This window comes from Syngnathus floridae, chromosome 12, assembly GCF_059516105.1.
Source record: "Syngnathus floridae isolate MCC-2025c chromosome 12, RoL_Sflo_1.0, whole genome shotgun sequence".
Taxonomy (NCBI): domain Eukaryota; kingdom Metazoa; phylum Chordata; class Actinopteri; order Syngnathiformes; family Syngnathidae; genus Syngnathus; species Syngnathus floridae.
The window spans coordinates 12,883,015-12,903,949 of NC_142424.1; the positions used below are offsets into that span (position 1 = coordinate 12,883,015).

The 20,935-nt window shown below is 41.2% G+C and overlaps 2 protein-coding genes and 1 long non-coding RNA gene across 5 annotated transcripts in view; 1 reads left to right on the top strand and 2 right to left on the bottom strand.

Annotated features, from left to right (window-relative positions):
* The window catches only part of megf10 (multiple EGF-like-domains 10), an 88,703-nt gene extending 82,106 nt beyond the window's left edge, over window positions 1–6,597 (bottom strand). Inside the window, exon 1 of one of the 3 annotated variants that reach the window (XM_088391144.1) lies at window positions 6,002–6,597. The gene's annotated coding sequence lies outside the window, so the exon portion shown is untranslated. The remainder of the gene's footprint in view (window positions 1–6,001) is intronic. The other 2 variants (XM_088391143.1, XM_088391145.1) reach the window with 2 other exon arrangements.
* Window positions 6,598–7,315: 718 nt separating this feature from the next.
* Window positions 7,316–15,474, top strand: chsy3 (chondroitin sulfate synthase 3). Its single transcript, XM_088391146.1, has 3 exons — window positions 7,316–8,419; window positions 9,489–9,772; window positions 10,705–15,474. Exons 1-3 carry the CDS (start codon window positions 7,753–7,755, stop codon window positions 12,268–12,270), a joined length of 2,517 nt encoding a protein of 838 aa, XP_088247272.1. The 5' UTR covers window positions 7,316–7,752; the 3' UTR covers window positions 12,271–15,474.
* Window positions 15,475–16,717: 1,243 nt separating this feature from the next.
* LOC148390095 (uncharacterized) lies at window positions 16,718–20,241 on the bottom strand. The gene is made up of 2 exons (XR_015861842.1): window positions 19,794–20,241; window positions 16,718–17,824 (listed from the first exon to the last, which is right to left on the bottom strand). It is a non-coding gene; the product is annotated as an uncharacterized LOC148390095 (long non-coding RNA).
* Window positions 20,242–20,935: the final 694 nt, after the last annotated feature.

Below are 20,935 nucleotides of genomic sequence, written 5' to 3' on the forward strand. Positions count from 1 at the left end.
GCGTCCTGTCTAATTTGATTGACTATGCTGTGTTCAGTCTTCCATCCTCAACTACCAGCCAATTGTCTCGTGCAGTCTAACGTGACTTTCACTTTCACCAGGAAAGTATCGCTGTCTGGGGTGGTAGCTGCACTGAATACAACATAAAGGTCCTGCAGCACATAGTGAACACGGCTGATAAGATTATTGGTGCTTCACTCCCCTCCCTGAAGGGCATTTACACCTCCCATCTCACCCACAAGGTGACCACGATTGTGAGTGATTTGAGTCACCCCGCTCACTCTTTGTTTGATCTTCTGCCCTCTGGGAAGAGGTACAGGAGCCTGCGCTCCCGCACAGCCAGACTCACCAACAGCTTCATTCTCCAGGCTGTTAGGATTCTGAACTCTCTTCCCCCTTCTGCATTGTTATTTGTTTATTTATTATTTATTAATCTCTCTTATTTATTCATTGTTTGTGCCTTCTTGTTTTATTTTCTTGTGTTGTTTACTTGTATGTACATTGTGAACTATGTCTTGTCACAGTGGGATAGTGGGAACGTAATTTCGATCTCTTTGTGTGTCTTGGGCATGTGAAGAAATTGACAATAAAGCAGACTTTGACTTTTTTTACTTTGACTTAAAACAGCCTGATCATGGATAATTTCACTTGATAGAGGTTAAAGTTACAACATATCAGATTGATATGAAAAGAAATCCCTAAGGAACTTCACTTGTATACAGAGACCACGTTCATGAAAATGTGCCTGATTCTATCTTGGATAAACGACTCAGCTCTTTAAGCAACATTTGATCAGATTTGATTGATAATCTTCAGAATCAGAGATCTCTACTTTGGATGACCTAATGCATGAGCTTACTTTGAATTCTTAAATTTTAGTTACCGTATTTTTCAGACTAAGCCTGTGGAATAATCAGAACTGCAACTGACGATGAGTCGGATGTAAGCCACGTAGAAGAGGAACCGCTGAATTTTCTACCTCCGGAGTTAGCGGAGTTGTTTAAAAGTGACACAGAGGATGAAGATTTCATTGGATTTAGTGATTTGGAGTGACACGGATGGTTTGGTAAACTTGTTGGCATGTTATTTACGCTATAGTTATCTGAATAACTCTTAATATGTTACGTCAGGCACGTTCTCAGTTCATTGTTTATGTGGCATGTAACGTTAGCATATGGTACAATTATTCAGCCTGTTGTTGCCTCTATTCTATTTTTATTTTAAATTGCCTTTCAAGATAACATCTCTGTCTTGGTGTTGGATTTTATCAAATACATTTCTCACAAAAATGTGACTTATACTCCAGTGCGGGGGCGGTACGGTGGCACACTGGTTAGCACGTCCGCCTCATAGTTAGGAGGGTGCGGGTCCAATTCCACCTCCAGCCCTCCCTGTGTGGAGTTTGCATGTTCTCCCCATGCCCGCATGGGTTTTCTCCGGGAACTCCGGTTTCCTCCCACATCCCAAAAACATGCTTGGTTTGGGCACTCCAAATTGCCCTTAGGTGCAAGTGCGAGTGCGAATTGTTCGTCTCTGTGTGCCCTGCGAATGGTTGGCAACCGGTTCAGCGTGTCCCACGCCTACTGCCCGATGACTGCTGGCATAGGCTTCAGCACACCCGCGACCCCCGTGGGGACAAGCGGTATCGAAAATGGATGGCTGGATACTCCAGTGTGACTTATATATGTCTTCTTTATTATCCATTTTATGGCTGGTGCGACTTATAGCTCGGAAAATACGGTAACTAGAACTTTCCAGTGGTACCTTTTAACTTTGATTCCGTAACAATAACAATTTTCACACTACATACCTTACATTCACAACTTTTTCACAATAGCTTTATCCTAAATAAATCGTAAAATATAGAGGGTCAAATAGTGTTTCAGTCATTGTACACACACATCCGTAACGTGTGTGATTTTGACAGGTGCAACTTGTTAGACTCTTTAAAGGCACTTCAGTACTGTTTGTTCAGTCTTTCTCCAGTGGAAAACTCACAACACTCAAAAGAAGAACAGGTGGTCCATTTGGAAAAGCTATTCAGGAAATGATGGGTGACTACAATAAAGTAAGTCTAAAATGATGAAATAACATCTTTAGATGAATAAAACATGTTTATCAATTACTCGGAATTCAAGTTATTTTTCAAGCTACTAAAATACGTAGTAGCCTACAACACGTATTAAGAGCATTGGCTCTCCACTGTTGTCACGTTTGGGCCAGCATTTTCCTATTGTTGCAGATTGTAACCCACTTTGTAAGTTCAAACAATAAAGAATACATTTTGTTGAAATTATTATTTATAGTATATGTATCATGTATATATATATTAGCCTATTCATACTATATTTTCAAACACTGTTTCAAATAAGTTTGATGTAGCGTCTGAAGCATATGACTCGCCATAACTCCTCCAGCCAGAGGCTGCACTACAGCACTGTGTTTGTTTACAGTTTTGACAAGTATCTTAAGAGTGAGACAGCGGCACTTCTGTGTTTCAACCGACTTTTGGGTCCAACCTTCCAGTTGAGAGTCACTTATTTAGAGTAATGTTGGATTATTCTATTCTATTTTCACCTCATTTCACAGAAGCTATAAAATTCCTTTTGACAACAGAAGAGGTCACCAGTCACGATTTTTGCAACAACTGTAACACACACACATTCTCTCAATGTATAGCCTACTGTCATTGTGCAATGAAATATGAGCAACCAGTGATAAAAAGATTTAGCTACAATGTTGATCTACAGCAGGGCTGCAGTTAACATTTATTTTGATAATTGGCTGATCTGTTGATTATTTAATTGATGAATCAGATTTTTAAAGACATTTTAATTTCCAAGCCTATTTTCAAAAACATGGCATTGTTTCATCCATCCATCCGTCTGTCCGTCCGCCCGCCCACCCACCTGTCCCTCCCTCCCTCCCTCCCTCCCTCCCTCCCTCCCTCCCTCCATCCATCCATCCATTTTCTGAACCGCTCGTCCTCATCTGGGTCTCGGGCGTGGTGGAGCCTATCCCAGCTGACTTTGGGCAATAGACGGGGGACAAAACTGGTTGCCAGCCAATCGCAGGGCACTCAGAGACGAACAACCATCTGTACTCACAATCACAGAGTGTTCACTCTGCCTACCATAATGTGGGAGGAAACCGGAGGAAACCCACGCAGACATGGGGCAACATGCAAACTCCACACAGGAAGGCTGAAGCCGGAATCGAACGCACGACCTCTGCACTGTGATGCATAAAGTTGTGACATACGCTATTGTTTCAGATAAGAAATGCATCAAAACAAAATGACAATGAATTTTGGCATGAATCAAATCCACAACCTCTGCACTGTGAGACAGATAAGATAACCAGTGCATCAATGTGCCGACTCCTGGCTTCATATTGTCGGTTCATTGTTTGTGTTAGTGCGAGCGGTCTGATGCCAAATCAATTCTAGTTAAATCAAGTCTTTTTGCTTTGCGTTTGTTACTCTAAACAACAGGTGTCAAAGTCAAGGCCCGGGTGCCAGATACGGCCCGCCACATCGTTTTAGGTGGCCCGCGAAGACAAATTGTGCATTGAATTCCTATGTCAATTCCAAATTTTCACTTTAAAAAAAATAGAGATATTGATAGCAATATATAATATTTAAACAGTATTTATTAGTCTCTGTTTGAAAACTAGTTATTCATCAGTTTGATTGGTAGCCTATACTACAATATGAGACGTTCATACATTTATTTGGGTTGACAATTTGAATGGCCCTTTGAGGCAAACTATGACAATGATGCGGCCCGCGACAAGAACAAGTTTGACACCCCTGCTCTAACCCATGTTGTTTTGGAGTTTTGTTGATTTTGCAGTATTTATAATTCTGAGTACCTTTTTTGCTTTTTTGGTTATTTTGAGATTAAATTGCTTTTTGAGCACTTTACAAACTGTGGGCACAAATAATGTGGAGAACTTTGTGAAGCGGTGCGGCACCAACCACTTTCTCCTCAACATCAGCAAAACCAAGGAGTTGGTGGTGGATTTTAGGAGGAAAAGAGGGACGTCAGCCCCTATCACCATCAAGGGAGTGGAAGTTGAAAGTGTGGACTCCTACAGGTACCTGGGGGTACACTTTAACAACAAACTGGACTGGACCGACAACACTGAGGCTCTTATCAGGAAGGGGCAGAGCAGAATGTTTTTCCTGAGATGGCTGAGGTTGTTTAATGTTTGTAATAGGCTACTGAGAATGTTTTACCAGTCAGTGGTCTCCAGTGTCCTGTTCTTCGCCGGGGCCTGCTGGGGAGGCAACATCTGTGCCAGGGAAGCTACCAGGCTGAACAAGCTGGTGAAGAAGGCCAGTTCTGTGGGTTGGACAGCCTGGAGGTGGTGGTTTAACAGAGGATGGGGAAAAAACTGGCAGCCATGTTGGCCAATCCCTCCCATCCACTGCACATCGAGCTGACCCCCGTCAGAGCACAAAGAGATTTGGGCAGTCGTTTATTCCAGCTGCACTCCGACTTTACAACCAGGCCCGCAGGCACGGGGAGACCTGAGCTAGAGTTGATAGGCTAACTGACTTGGGACTTTTTATCTGCACATGATGCACTTTAGTAAACTACCAGCTTGCACTGCATATTTAGTGGACAAGTAGTTTGTTTATATTTATTGCATTGTGAACTCTGTTTTTCTGTTTGTCTTCCTCTTTTTAAACGTCGTGAGCTGTTTGACAACTGATTTTCCCCAGAGGGGACAATAAAGATTTCAATCAATCAATCAATAATATTTTCCTCCTTTTGATAACCTTGCCCCATTGAAAGATGCTTAAATGACTAAAAAACAGTTTTAGAAATTGTATTAAAAGTCAAAAATTGTATTTCTTTAACTCAATGCACAAACCCAAGTCTAAATAGTGTGCCCTAAGTATTGATACCTAGCTCAGTGGCCTAGTAGTAGAGTGTCCGCCCTGAGACTGGAAGGTTGTGGGTTCAAACCCCGGCCGCGTCATACCAAAGACTATAAAAATGGGACCCATTGCCTCCCTGCTTGGCACTCAGCATTAAGAGTTGGAATTGGGGGGTTAGATCAACAAATGATTCCCGAGCGTGGCACCGCTGCTGCTCACTGCTCCCCTCTCCCCCAGGTGATGGATCAAAATCACATGGGGATGGGTTAAATGCGGAGGACAAATTTCACCACACCCAGATGTGTGTGTGACGATGATCATTGGAACTTTGACTTTAACATAAATATTGCACGTTCAAATTTTCGGTAAATGTAAAAATAAAAAAAAAACACCCATAAGCAGATATAATTGAAACACAGTATTGAAGCATCGCACTTATGTAACAAAACCATATTTGGGACCCCACCTGGAGTCAGAAACACTTATGAATGATTATCCAACATGTTTGGCAATGATGACCAACACCAAGCCTTTTACACAGCAGTGTGTACCACAATGATTACCACAAAATTGTTTACAAATACTACCACGACTATTCATTCACGGAGCTTTTGTGTCCTGTACGCAAGAGCGGGTGATGATTTGACAAAGAATCTGATAAAAGGCTGGTCAAAGGGAAATGTTTCCTAATATGATTTATAAGCTTTTAGCAAAGAATAAAAACACTGGTCTGGTTAATCTTTTACTGTAATTTTGTTTTCTGACAACTGTTCTAGCCAATTGAAGGGGGAGATGTACAGTCGTTAACATGGCAGTTTTAGATGTTTATGAAAAAGGATGGAAAAACGGCAAGCGTATAACAAAACTGCGCGCAAATTATTAGACACGTAAATGTTTTTAATAATATACAAATAGTCTTATGGGACGAAATGTGCCCAATTGCTTCATTTTTCTCTGTAAACAATGTGTGTATGTTTAATGACAGAATTACAACAAACCGCATGACTTAAAAAATTGAGGTAAATTTAATATATTAAAAACTTGAGTGTCTATGTGCCAATGCTTTTGAGAATAATTCTAAAAACAAATCCAGATATAAATAAATAAAATTACCTTCTCTATGAAAGAATATCAATCCTGTCCTGCCTCATGAGTCCGTCTTTAAATACAAATGGTGGTGGTGTCCTTTAGTAAGCGATAACAAATTATATTGCTGTTTCTCTGAAAAGCTTGAAAATGCAAGTTGGGGTGATGAAAGACACAACTTGAAAATTCTCCTTCGGATGCGAAACGTACTCTCTGGAGTACAGCAAGGGTCTTTCCTGCACCCAAAACACTTGCATACTATGGATGTGACGTCACTAGTTTCTCAACCACTGAGATTCTCTACTTCTGGGGAAATAAATGCGGCCAGGCGCCACTATGCCCAAAATTACAAATTAAAGCAAAAGTATCCTTACTGGGTTTAAAAAACATTGTTGGTCCACTTGACACCTTAAGTTTAAACGTTTGCTCTAAAAAAATCTAATTATAGATGATGCTCGTAATGTGAGGACAAACGACATATCTCCTTAATCCAGCATCTACATTAGTGTAAGATATGATCCCATCTCGGTGTGTTAGACACGTGAATTACAACATTACCATATGGTATAAGTTAATAAAATCAAGTTAATAAAATCAAAAGTTGGTTCTTCACATAGGATTTTGCAGTCGGAGGTCGAACTAGTACAAAATGCGGTCGTTGGTCATCTTGTTGGCTCTCCTGCCACCTTTTGGGTGACTCGTTTAGTGCAGCTTCTGAAAGTATACATACTTTTTTGGGGGGGGGGACTACATATTGGTCACATACAATCCTAGAAAATAATGTACTGCCACAATACCGGAGTATTTCTACCTCCTCCCGAATCGCTCCTGTGTTTAAATGAGATAATAAAAAGAAAAGTCCTGGCCCCTACACCACCTTATTTACTACTTTTGACAATTGACTACGAAGTTAACTCTGAATTTCGTCTGCTGCAATAGCCCTACCGCCCACCTCTATGAAGTTCACTGTAATGCGGATGAAGTCGGAATTAAACCGGAAACTGATTTCCCAATTTTTGTCAGATTGAAACAAGCCAAGTGCATGGAGTATGATGCTTATTGACGTGATAAGGCTCTCGGTGGGGGAAATGATTTATGTGAGATTTGTAAAATTAGTTTTAAAACGTAACCACAATTTAAATAAAATGGTCAATGGAGAGATCGATAAATGGGCAATTTAGAAAGAATAAACGTCATACACGTAATACTTACAGAGACATCTATTATTGTTTTCTTTTAGTTTTCACGAATCTTCGTGTTACTCCTTTAAAACAAGTTTTCTAAAGTGAACGTTTGAGCAATGTTGCGGAAACGTTATTTTATTTTGAAAAGGCAAACATCTTCCTGGAAGTCTTGCTTGATGTGGACCACAGAACAAAAGATGGCATTGGCAAGTTACCTTCTTCCTCCAATCGTGGAATCAAGACCCTATGGAGAGGACTTGATTATAATCGACTACACTGCAGTTGACTTTGAACTGGAAAGTGCATCGGTGATCAGGTTGTTTATCCGATAGAAGTGATTAATCTTCCAACGACTTCGTCGTAGCTATTAACGGTGGAACATTGAACGACGTCTTTAGAATTGATTACAGCTTGGGAGTGCTGTATTTCGGACCTTATGGCAAATTAGCAAATGGCTTTAGGCAGGTGAATTGAGCATGGAGTTGACCGCAAGACGAACGTGACATTTAATTCCCGTGAACAATGCTAGCAGCAGCGGAAAATGTGTCTTTCCACATTTGGTAGGACACTACTATTGCCCTCCGGAGATGTTGGATGTCCATACACGTCAGCAGCTCTCTAGACAACGACAGCATTCATACAGCAACACTCCATCCACCACAGGTTTACATTCTTAAAATAGCCATGCATTTGAAATCAAGGAAACAGTGGACAACCGTCCTATTTGGTGTCATTCTCGGATTCACCGCGTGTTCTTGGTTGATTTTACCCCAAGTTCTAGAGAGTAAACGTAATGAATCTCCCCAGTGTTCGTGGAAAAGTGAGTCTGCAGTCGGAAAAATATCGGGAAACCTTGCGGACTCTGCGGCCGTCGACGACCGGGGCAGTCACGTTTTCAAAAAGGAAGAGAACAGACCATACAGTCGGACGAACAGTAGTGCAGACAACGGGAGGCCCTTGAGCCGACCTAAGCAGTTCCTCTTTGTGGGCGTGATGACAGCGAAAAAGTATCTGGCTTCTCGTGCAGTGGCAGCGTTCAATACCTGGGCGCATTCAATTCCTGGAAAAGTGGAGTTCTTCTCTAGTGCTGGCTCCAACAATGTGGACGTCCCTGTTCCTATACCGGTGGTTTCACTTCCAGGCGTGGATGATTCTTATCCTCCACAGAAGAAATCATTTATGATGCTGAAATATATCCACGATCATTATCTGGATAAATATCAGTGGTTCATGCGAGCAGACGATGATGTATATATAAGAGGTAATTGGCAAAATTGCCGTTTGTTTGTATGGAATACAGATTCCCACCGTTAATATTATAATGACATTTAACCTATTTCCCTGTGGTTACCATATCATTTTATGTGATTAAAATAGTTCGTAATGGATGCAGCCATTTCATTTGTGTGAGCATGTAACCTGTAACAAAAGTAACAGCTGAAGTAAACAAGTTGGTTTAAACAAGTTTGATGAAGGTTAACCACAGCGAATGACTGTGTGCGGTTTGATCACATCGGTTATGTAGAGTATGCCATAATTTTACTAAGTTCATCTTGTTCTTCCTTTTTTTAATCACTTCACTGGTTTCTTTTATATCAAACAAATTGTTTTAGTTTCATTACCTGACATGTTTCGGCGGTTTCTTCCGCCTTCATCAGAGTGTCACAGATGTGATACTGACGGGTCTTTATCAGCTGATGGATGAAGGCGTGGCTCACCTGTCAGATTTGACAGGTGAGTCACGCCCTCTGCTGTCCATTCACCGTCACTATCACATCTGTGACACCGATGAAGGCGGAAGAAACCGTCAAAACATGTCAGGTAATGAAACTAAAACAATTTGTTTGATATAAAAGAAACCAGTGAAGTATGCCATGTTTAAGCCTGTATCTCATTGAGACGCAGTGGTTAGTGAGGGTTTGTGCACGACCTGAATATTGATTTTTCGCTAGGGATTGTTCAAGATCTCAAACGGTCACAAGGATGTTTTTGAGCATGTTCAAAACTTCTGCAACAAGTAAAACGGTTTGCAATCATTTGTAACTGCAACCTTTTGGGAACACTGACGAAATAGCAACATTCGCTGTGTTTGCATACACTCACAGGTCAGTGAGCTACGGGCTTTAAGAACCAACACCGACATGGAAAAGTTGCACTAACCACAGTAAAGTAAACCACAGTCCTTACTATGTGAGGCATTTGCATTTACATCAATCAGACTGAAGTGTTCATGCATTTGATCTTAAACTACTTGACTACAAGTATGTTGTTTTCATATTTTTCTTGGGACTTCATTAATTTATACTTCTACTTGCCTTCACCCCCTTTAGGTGAGAAGCTGGAGTTGTTTCTGCGTTCTTTGAATAGCAGCAAGCCTCTTTATCTTGGCCAGACTGGCCTTGGCATGGCAGAGGAATTGGGCAAACTAGCGCTTGAGCCTGGGGAAAACTTCTGCATGGGCGGACCTGGGATGATCTTCAGCAGGGAGGTTCTACGCAGGATGATACCGCACATTGGTACTTGTCTCAGGGAGCTGTACACAACCCATGAAGATGTGGAAGTGGGCCGGTGTGTGCGACGCTTTGGAGGGACACAATGTGTGTGGTCCTATGAGGTATTCAACCGTTTTCAATACAAATGTATTTACTTCAATGAAATGAATTGCCACTGAAACATTGACCACAGATTTCAATGAGGCTCCTATGGTGTAAACATTGGTAGAAAATTAATCTCATAACTAATAAAAGTTTATGGTACACTGTGTATTTACGTAATATAACCATTAAGATCGAAGTCATGAACCAGGGATTAAAAGTTTCACCTATGACTAGGAGAAGAGCCGAAATGAATGAATGAATAAGGGGGAAATGGATTTTGATTAATAAGTGATCGCACCAAATAAAATTGTTCCAGTTTAAAATATGTTGAGATACGTATTGCTTGTTCTTTTATTTGAGTGATACTTTCAAAAGTGATGCCACATTTACAGTAACCTACTGACAAGTAAATTAATATTGTCAAATTACAACAGGAAATTCATTGTATCATGTCCTCTCAAACTGAGCTGTACCATATGGAATCGAATGTAAACCCACTGATTAGAACCAAAATAAATTTTAAAAAATTGTCCTTAAATCATATTGTATCGAGATTGGGATCATATCATCTTTGATTGGCAATATGCACATGCCAACCTTTGACTGAAGGTGTGGTTCTTCTGAATACATAGGCACAAACCCAGGGGGTCATCTGACCTGGTGATGTGGCTCCCCATGGGACCACATGAGGTCACATGCAGGATTGTTCTAAAAATAGGTCATAGTTCACAAGTGATAGGAAATTAGAGATATCAGAGTGCCCCAAAAACAGAGGGCTGGTGCGCAGTGTAGGTCCTCCAAACGGGTCACGGTGCGTCAGGCAGTCCAAATGGAAACCGTTCAAGCCCGAGCTGCTGCAGAACACATTGCGTGTATGTGTGAATTGTGGTGTGTGAATTGCTGAATTTGTATAGCGCAAGTTCTTATCATTTGAAAATTCTTTCCACAGATGCAGCAATTGTTCTATGAGAATTATGAGCACAAAAAAGGTTTCATCGATGAGCTCCACAGTAGCAAGATCCACAATGCCATCACACTCCATCCCAACAAATGGCCTGCTTACCAGTACAGGCTCCATAACTACATGTTGACCCGCGAGATCTCAAGACTTCGCTACCACACCATTCTGCTTCATCGGGAAGGCCTGACTATGACTCACCTCAGTGACACAGAAATGTTGTGGGAGGACCAACAGCTGGGAGGACCACCGTCTTACATGCGCTATCAGCCCAGTGACCGAAATGATGTTATTGAGTGGGAGTTCCTCACAGGCCGCCATATTTATTCGGCTGTTGAAAACAAGATGCCCCGCCAAAACCTTGGAAACGCTCTTCGAACTGCACTAGATGATATTGTACTCCAGGTCATGGAAATGATTAATGAAAATTCAAAAACTCGTGGCCGTGTCATAGATTTCAAAGAAATTCAATATGGCTACTACAGAGTGGATCCAATGCATGGGGCTGAATACATCTTAGACTTACTGCTTCTGTACAAAAAACATAAGGGACGTAAAATAACTGTTCCTGTGAGGCGTCACGCATACCTTCAGCAATCTTTTAGTCGACCGTTCTTTCATGAAACTGAGGTGTTAAATGTGGCGGACCTTGTGACTGCTATCAACTCTGAATCCCAGTCCTTGTCTTTTCTACCCAACTCTTTGAAGTTCTTGTCTCGTTTCCAGTTCTATGAGTCAACCAGGGAGCTATGGGAGAAAAGCCCAAGGAAAGTTAACATTCTCGTCCCCTTGTCAGGTCGTTATGACACTTTTGTCCGTTTTATGGAGAACTTTGAAAAAGTGTGTTTGATACCAAAGCAAAATGTTAAACTCTCAGTGATCCTGGTGGACAACGAGAGCAATGATAACAAAGGAAAACATGTTCACTTAATCAAAAATTACAACAAGAAATATCCCAAAGCGGATCTGTCAGTCATTCCCATGACTGGGAATTTTTCCCGAGGGTTTGCGCTAGAGCTTGGCTCCTCACTGTCAGATAATGACACCCTACTCTTCTTTTGTGATGTTGATCTTATCTTTAATGCAGATGCTTTGCAGCGCTGCAGAGATAACACTGTTCAAGGGAGCCAGGTCTATTTTCCCATCATATTTAGCCAGTATGACCCTAAGATAGTGTATGCTGAAAAGGCCCCAAGGGAAAACAGTTTTGTTCTAACCAAGAAAAGTGGCTTTTGGCGTGCATACGGCTTTGGAATAGCCTGTATTGTGAAGAGTGATTTGTTAAAAGCTGGTGGATTTGACACTTCCATTCTTGGTTGGGGTTTAGAAGATGTAGACCTTTTCACAAAGGTTATTAACTCTGGTTTAAAAGTGTTGCGAAGTCAGGAGCCGGGAATAATACATATTTATCATCCTGTCCATTGCAACTCAAGTCTTGATCAAAAGCAACTCAAAATGTGCCTTGGGTCAAAAGCAAGCACTTATGCTTCAACAATGCAGTTAGCAGAGCTGTGGATGGAAAAACACATTACAGTGTATAATAAAACTTTATCCTGACGTTCCTGTCTGCGTATACCGCCACCATACAAGTTGACCTCTTTTCGAGAACACAATCAGCAATGGACAATACTGTATATTGTATGTGTTGCTTTTGGTTTTGGAGCTATTCTCTGGACAATGATTCCAAAGAATCTAGGACTATTTTCTTCAAAGCGAAATTAAAATAAGCAGACCAGTTGCAGTTGCGAGCAGCAAGTAATACAATATATAAAAGGAAGTGGGACTTTTAAATTCAATGTAATTTGAGACTCATTCCACTTGAACATTAATTCGTGCATTAACTGTACAGTTGGAATCTACTTTTTCTTATGTAACTTTGGACCGACAATTTGGACCCAATGTTAGAAATCTGTTTCAATGATTCATGCTTTTGTGGGTCTACCTCTACACCAGTGTTATTTTATTATCTTTAAAAGGACCTATTTAAAAACGAATCAAAAAGTGCTTTTCAGTGTAGATTTTTGTATTGTGGGATGATATGAAACTTGTCAGCGAGTCAATTATATAATTAGCAATGAGAAGTGTAGATTCATTGTGACTCCCCAATTTATTTCCCATATTGTAATAGTAGAATTATTAGTTCATATTTTACATCCCCTTTTTGGTAATAGTATATACAATGCAATGTATGTATTGTGTATATGTATCATGTTGTGTACTGTATATGCATGTGTGCATATACTTTACGTGTGTGTGTGTATATAGACATACATTTCACCTGTTTGTATATGTGCATATACAGGTGCTGGCCAGTAAATTAGAATATCATCACAAAGTTGAATTATTTCAGTAATTGCATTCAAAAAGTGAAACGTGTACAATATATTCATGCATTGCACACAGACTGGTGTATTTCAAATATGTATTTCTAAGTGACAACTAATGAAAACTCTAAATTCAGTACTTCAAAAATTTGAATACGGTACCTCAGAGAATTAGAATATTACGTTGTGTTTTTGTTTGTTTGTTTTTGTTTGTTTGTTTTAAGAAATGTTGGCCAACTGAAAAGCATGAACATGAAAAGTATGAGTATGTACAGCACTCAATACTTGGTTGGGGGTCCTTTTGCCTCAATTACTGCATTAATGTGGCGTGGCATGGAGTCGATCAATCTGTGGCATTTCTCAGGTGTTCTGAGAGCCCAGGTTGCTCTGATCGTTGCCTTCAGCCCTTCTGCATTGTTGGGTCTAGCATATTGCATCTTCCTCTTCACAATACCCCATGGATTTTCTATGGGATTAAGGTCAGGCCAGTTTGCTGGCTAATCATGGACAGGGCTACCATGGTCCTTAAACCAGGTACTGGTGGTTTTGGCACTGTGTGCAGGTGCCAAGTACTGTTGGAAAGTGGAATCTGCATCTCCATAAAGTTGGTCAGCAGCAGGAAGCATGAAGTGCTCTAAAACTTCCTGGTAGACAGCTGCATTGACCTTGGAGCTCAGAAAACAGAGTGGGCCAACATCAGCAGATGACATGGCACCCCACACCATCACTGACGGTGGAAACTTTACACTGGACTTCATGCAATGTGGATTCTGTGCTTCTTTGCTCTTCCTCCAGACTCTGGGGCCTTGATTTCCAAAGGAAATGCAACATTTACTCTAATCAGAGAACATAACTTTGGACCACTCAGCAGCAGTCCAGTCCTTTTTGTCTTTAGCCCAGGCGAGATGCTTCTGACACAATCTGTTGTTAAAGAGTGGCTTGATACAAGAAATGCTACAGCTAAAACCCATGTCTTTCATGCGTCTCTTTGTGGTGGTTTTTGAAGCGCTGACTCCAGCTGCAGTCCACTCTGTGAATCTCCCCTACATTCTGGATGGGTTTTGTTTCACAATTCTCTCCAGGGTGTGGTTATCACTAAAGCTTGTACACTTTTTTTCTAGCACATTTCTTCTGTCCCTTCAGCTGTCTATTAATGTGCTTGGACACAGAGTTTTACCAACAGCCAGCCTCTTTAGCAATCACCTTTTGTGTCTTTCCCTCCTTGTGCAAGATGTCAATGGTTGTCTTTTGGACAACTGTCAAGTCAGAAGTCTTCCCCATGATTGTGTAGCCTTCAGAACAAGACTGAGAGCTCATTTAAAGGCCTTTGCAGAACTTTTGAGTTAATCAGCTGATTAGTGTGGCACCAGGTCAGGCTTCTATATTTAACCCATCCATCCATTTTCTGTACCGCTTTGTCCCCACAGGGGTCACGGGGATGCTGGAGCCTATCCCAGCGGTCATCGGGCAGTAGGCAGGGAACACCCTGAACTGGTTGCCAGTCAATCGCAGGGCACACAGCCATCCGCACTTGCACTCACACCTAGGGGCAATTTGGAGTGCTCAAACGGTCTATCAAGCATGTTTTTGGGATGTGGGAGGAAACCGGAGTGCCTGAAGAAAACCCACGTGGGCTCGGGGAGAACATGCAAACTCCACACAGGGAAGGTCGGAGGTGGAATCGAACCCGCACCCTCCTAACTGTGAGGCAAATGTGCTAACCGCCTTATATTGAACCTTTTCAAAATATTCTAATTAGATACTGAATTTGGTGGTTTCATTAGGTTTCAGTTATAATAATCAAAACTAAAATGAATAAACACTATCAGTCTGCGTGGAAGGAAAGTATACAGTATACAAGTTTCACTTTTTTTAATGGAATTACTGAAGTAATTCCACTATTCGATGATATTCTAATTTACTGGCCAGCACCTGTATGTATGTAACACAATATACTGTATACACACCATACATTTCAAAGAGCAGCTCAGGGAACATGCTGGTACTAGTGTCTGCTTATCCCCATAGCTAGATGACTGGTTCTCACTGACATGCTCATGTCAAGAGATATGCCCAAACCCATAAAGCTGGCCTGGCACGCATGGTTGATATGGCTTTTGCAATAAAGTGGAACCAACCCAAAACCAAAAAAAAGGCTTTTCTAGCTATTGAGGCAGTGTCTATTTCTATTTCCTGTCATAGTCATTGTTGCAGACTTTTATTGGCTTACATTCATTTAGGGTTTGAGCTTTGGGGTAAATAAATCGAGGATGTTTCAAACAGATATCCACTACAGTTAATTTTTTTGCATTTCACTGTACACAGAAGCTACATTATAATACCTATTTAAGATTTACCACACATTCCGTATCAGATGAATGGAATATTTAAATAGCAGCAGCCATTTCTTTCTCATTAAAATGAAACTAAAAACCTATTGACTGTGACACTGTCATAATTTATAGGTTACATTAGTTTAAGAATAAAAATTATCACTATTTTTTCATTGAATTTTTATGATATTACATTTAGTGGACAGTGTTCGAAATGAGTGTGAAAGCAAGCAGTAGAAACCTGAAACAACCCACTCCAACATACTGCTCATGGTCAATGAAATGGAATTGTTGTATGTATAAAAATTCCACCCACCCTTCAGTTTATGTTGCAATCTTGTGCCTTTATATATGTGATGATGACTGTTTAGTCATCCTGCATTACCGGAATGCAGCTTAGTTTTCTGGTTTAGAAACATTTCGTCATTCTGCAGGACTTACCGAAACCAACACAGAGGTGGATAGAGTGACCACATATTTTACTCAAGTAACAATATCAAAATACAGCCGTTGGTAACTAAAATAATAAGATCTTTATGATATGAAAAAATGTAAAAACAACTGAAATTTATTTTTGCATTGTTCCTAAGAGGAAAGAGAATAAGAACTTCTGCTTTCAGTGGATTTCTCAGTGCACAGGTTGTTGTGGTGGATCCTCTTCACTGGAAAAAAAAAAATCATCACACTATTTTTTAAAACAAAACATGCATATTGTATTATATACACCAATATAACTTGATGAATAATTGATCAAGTGTCAAGTGTGTGTTTTCGTAGGCCTATAGATAAACTGATCCGATGTCGGTCAAACTGTCAGCACGTCGCCCTGGGGAAAAAAATGAAAATACATAGTATGTACACGCCGCGACAGATGAGAAGGGCCTGTCTGTAGGCCGCGAGACCGAGGCATGGTGATAAAAGGAGGCGAATAATTTCTCCTCCAGACACATACAGTAGGTGGCAGCAAAGGACTTTAAACATTAGATGCCTACCGCCAATAGAAAGACACCTGTCACATTATTGTGACAGAGCCGTCGCTGAAATGTAAAAAATATTTTAAAAGTCCTAATGTACTTTCCAAAATTTGAGTGGACCTCCGTGCGCAGGAAGCTTATTTCGGTCTGAATGCGCCACCACGGCGCGCCGGACTCATTAGTGCAGGGGTGTCCAAACTTTTTGCAAGGAGGGCCAGATTTGATAAAGTCCCGGGGGCCAATACTTTTTTCAGACATTTTTAACTACAGAAATTTCATGCAAATACATACTGTTATGAAACAAATTTCATTGTCCCAATTGTCTTTATTTTTTCAAATGACAAAATAACCAAATATAAGCCACTCAGGCAGATCAAAGTCAAAGTCTCGTTTACTGTCAATTCCTCCGCATGTCAAGACACACAAAGAGATCGAAATTACGTTTCTCACTATCCCAGGGTGACAAGACAGAGTTCACAACGCACATACAAGTAAACAACACAGGAAAAATAAAACAAGAAGATGAACAATAAGAGTGATAGCACGCTAGCCGCTCCCGATGCACAGCGGAGTCCGGAAAGATGACAGTCAACCAGGTCACTGTGAACACGAGCACACAGCAGGCACGCACTGTCCGGTTCGTGGATCCTATCAGGCGAACGCAACCCATCTTGTCGTCCCGCGAACGAACGTACGCCAGGAGAATGGAAGGCACGGCTGGGCGAGCTGGGTTGGCCGCAAGCCTGGCCCGACGTCTCCGCGCCGCTGCCGACGCATCCCAACAATGCTCCAGGACGGAGCAGTTCGAGCTCACGGCGCAGTCCAACCGGGGGAGGAAGAGCAGGCCAGTCCGGCGTCGCTCCATGACGAAGCAGTCCGAGCGCCCTTAATCTCTCCGCACCAAAGTCCAGAACGCCATAAAACCCACTTCCGCCGATGTTGAGCAGAACATGCCCGCCACACTAGTAGCACGACGTATCACACGAGACTGTTAGGTTACGGATTCTAGTTATTGATCTGACTCTAAATTGCGATCAACACTTAACACATAAATTGCTATGTCCTAATCCACACACTGGCGCACCTAACAATTTTGCGAGTTCGTTCTGTCAAAGAGAAGACCAGTAGATCAATTAGACCAAATTTACAAATTATTTATTCCTGACAAAGCGCACTAATACAGGCCTGGGTCCCGGGTCCCTCACACTAAAACTCGTGCGTTTTTGTGACCACCAAAAGACGACACATTCTTCCGGGTTGCCCAGTTTTAAAGAAACACAATATGAATATTAAAGCATGCAAAATATTGTGAGATGATTGGTCGACGGCCATCTCCTCCCCGCGTCGGCGCTATCGCTGAGGTCAGGTGGTTGGGTTTTCCCCTCGAAGGCCGGTCTCATAGACGTGCTGTTGTTCTCGTTCCTCACCGACCTTGAGATGGTCTCCTCCGGTACTCCCTATCCGGGCCTATTCCACAACACTTCGAAGAAAACAAGTTCATGCAGTTTGCCTGCACATTCCTCGGCCCCCACCAATCCACACGAGCACTCCAATACTAGATATTATATTAATATAATTATAAGTTTAACACAACCTTAAAAATATGTTTGCAAACTGCCGAAAGCACATTTCCCTTTAAGACGAACACACACCAAACTGCCGGACAAACACTCAGTAAACACTCACAAAACACCGAACGGGACAGGGAGTGGCCGCTGCGTGTGCACGCGCCGCCATCTTGAACCATGTGAACAACTTTAAAAACACAAATCCTGCCTTTCATTCATATCTGAAGAGTCAAATAACATTGAACAAACTGTATGAAATAATTTACAAGAGTTTAAAATTATTTTTGCCTCATGAACATTTTAAACAGGAGTTATAAGTAATGCAAAGTTGGCTGTTATTATTAAAACTTAAAACAAGTGAATTTTGCTCTTGTCATTTAAAATATTTTTCAGAAAGTAATAGTTTGTGTCACGTCTACAGGTTCATAACTTCAACAGTATTAACATGGCTACTTCGTAATATTTAATATTAAGTAATTTTTACTTTTGATTTACTTTTGACTCACAGCCCCACGTGATGAATCGCTGTTGTGATGCCAGTTCAGCTTGGAGCTGCTTCACTTTGTCAGCGCGGTCACTCCCTGTTAGCTTGTCGTATGTGTTAGCATGTTTAGTCTGATGGTGTCTCTTTAGGTTGAAATCCTTAAACAAGGCAACAGTCTCTTTACGAATTAGAAAAACACAATTGCCTTGATTTCCAGTGGAGAAGTATTGTAATTCCCATTTCTTTTGAAAGCGGCGGCCCTCAATGTCAACTTTCCTCGTTTTCCTTGCAGTCGCCATGGCAGAAATGAGCGGAGAGGGCTGGTGCTGCCTTTTGGTAATAGGAGGAATTACAGTTTCAAGTTTCATGATTTTTTTTTTTTTTTTTATTCAGTTTGACAGTGCAGCGGGCCATGAACAATACATTATAAGACCGAAGCTGTGGGCCGTATGAAATATGACCGGGGGCCGGATTTGGCCCGCGGGCTGGACTTTGGACATAACTGCATTAGTGTAACAACGCCGGCACACAAGTAGAAAATATTCTAATATAAAATAAACTTCGAACTTTACCACGGCGTACGGCCATACTACCCTGAGAACGCCCTGAGAAGCTAAGCAGAGTTGGGCCTGGTTAGTACTTGGATGGGAGACCGGGTCCTTTAAGCTTTTTTTTTTTTTTTTTTGCACTTCAATCGTTAAAGTAAATTTTGACAACACCCATCACGTATGGCATTCGGAAACGGCAAGCCTAGTTTTAACTCCGATATTGAAACTATAACTCGAGTTTCAAACCTATATTGTATGGTGTCATCCATAGCATTGTAGTTCACGTCTTTAACGCTAAAAGGCAGACTATGTACAGTGAATAAAGAGGCTGGCTCCCTGTGAACTCAAAGCAGCAGTCTATTTGTAAAAGAACCCAAAACAACACATTGTGCTTCCATATAGGGTTTTTCTCCTTTTCATGACACTTACTTTGATACAGCAAAATGCAGCTCGCAATGGCAAATTCGTGTTACCATATAAAAACCTGTCAATAATTTTTCATGATAGCTATGTTTTCATGAAACGCCAAAAGTCTTGGAAAAAAGGTGAATTTTCAGGGGCGATTGTATCTATAAAATGCAAATCTTTATTGCCATTACGTATGGCATTCGGAAACTGCAAGCCGAGTTGTAACTCCGACATTGAAACTATAACCCGAGTTTCAAACCTATATTGCGTGGTCATCCATAGCATTGTAGTTTACGTCTTTTACCGCTAGAAAGCAGACTATGCACGGTGAATGAAGAGGCTGGCTCCCTGTGAACTCAAAGCAGCGGTCTATTTGTAAAATAACCCAAAACAACACATCGCGCTTCCATGTAGGGTTTTCCCCATTTTCATGACACTTACTTTGATACAGCAAAATGTAGGTCGCAATGGCAAATTCGTGCTATCACATAAAAAGCTGTCAATAACCTTTCATGATAGCCATCCCTGCGAGCATTTTGACGTCTAATAGACGTCTATATGCTAACCAGACGTCTCGGCTAAAACACGTCTAAAAATGGTCTAAAAGTGTAATAAATATAGACGTCATAGACGTCTATTAGACGTGCGTGTCTGTGCGTGTCGCCAACAGCTTCTACAATGATTAACTCGATGTACATCAGGCACCACCCATTGTAGACCTTGGGATTACTCTGTAAAAGAAATAGGAATATGGGGAAAGAAACCACGACTACCTGTAAAATAGTTTTTCCTTGATGCATCTCATGTCAGTCCCACATTTCAAACATGAAGCAATCGCACAGGAACGAGCAGACAGTTTTTTTTTTTTTATTTACCAGCGCTAACAGAGCAGTCTTCCTGAGGGGCCTCTGCACGAGTCACACGAGCACGCATATTGAACGGTGTCATTGTCATTTGTGTAGAGTATACAACAGAAAAAAAAATGTAAACATTGAGCGCAGCCACCACATCGTAAGCCTTCACACTGTTGTCTTTTTTTTAATCTACAGTACAGATGTCAAACTAATCATACCTGTCCATGGTCTGGGAAACATGCAGGTCTTCAAATCAGCGGCCTCCTAACGCAAGACTGCGTTGCAATCTGTATACAAGGATTATGAACAGTGTCTCAGAAGAGTGGAATTAAGAGTAGACAAAATTGAATTGAGGACTTTTTTCTTGTAAATCAAGCAAAAAAGTAACTGAAAAGTCAGTAACTTTGACAGCACAGCAATTAAACAAAACAGAACCCTACAGGTTCCATTTGTAAGGTATCAAGAGTGAAGTGGGGATCACAACATCCAAAATTTTGATTAACCATCTCCAAGCTTAATCATTCTGTCATTCAGTCTTGCATCCTGTTTGTCATTTATTTCCTTGGACATCATGTCAAAGGTCTCCAGATCAGACACGGGCACCATCCACTCTCCGCGTCACATTCTGAACGAGAGTTGAGGCTCCTCAGCCCAGGGATTGCCAGAAGGGGCTCAATGATGACCTTCAGAAACTCTGAGAATATAGATAAATGAACCACTCTCCAATGA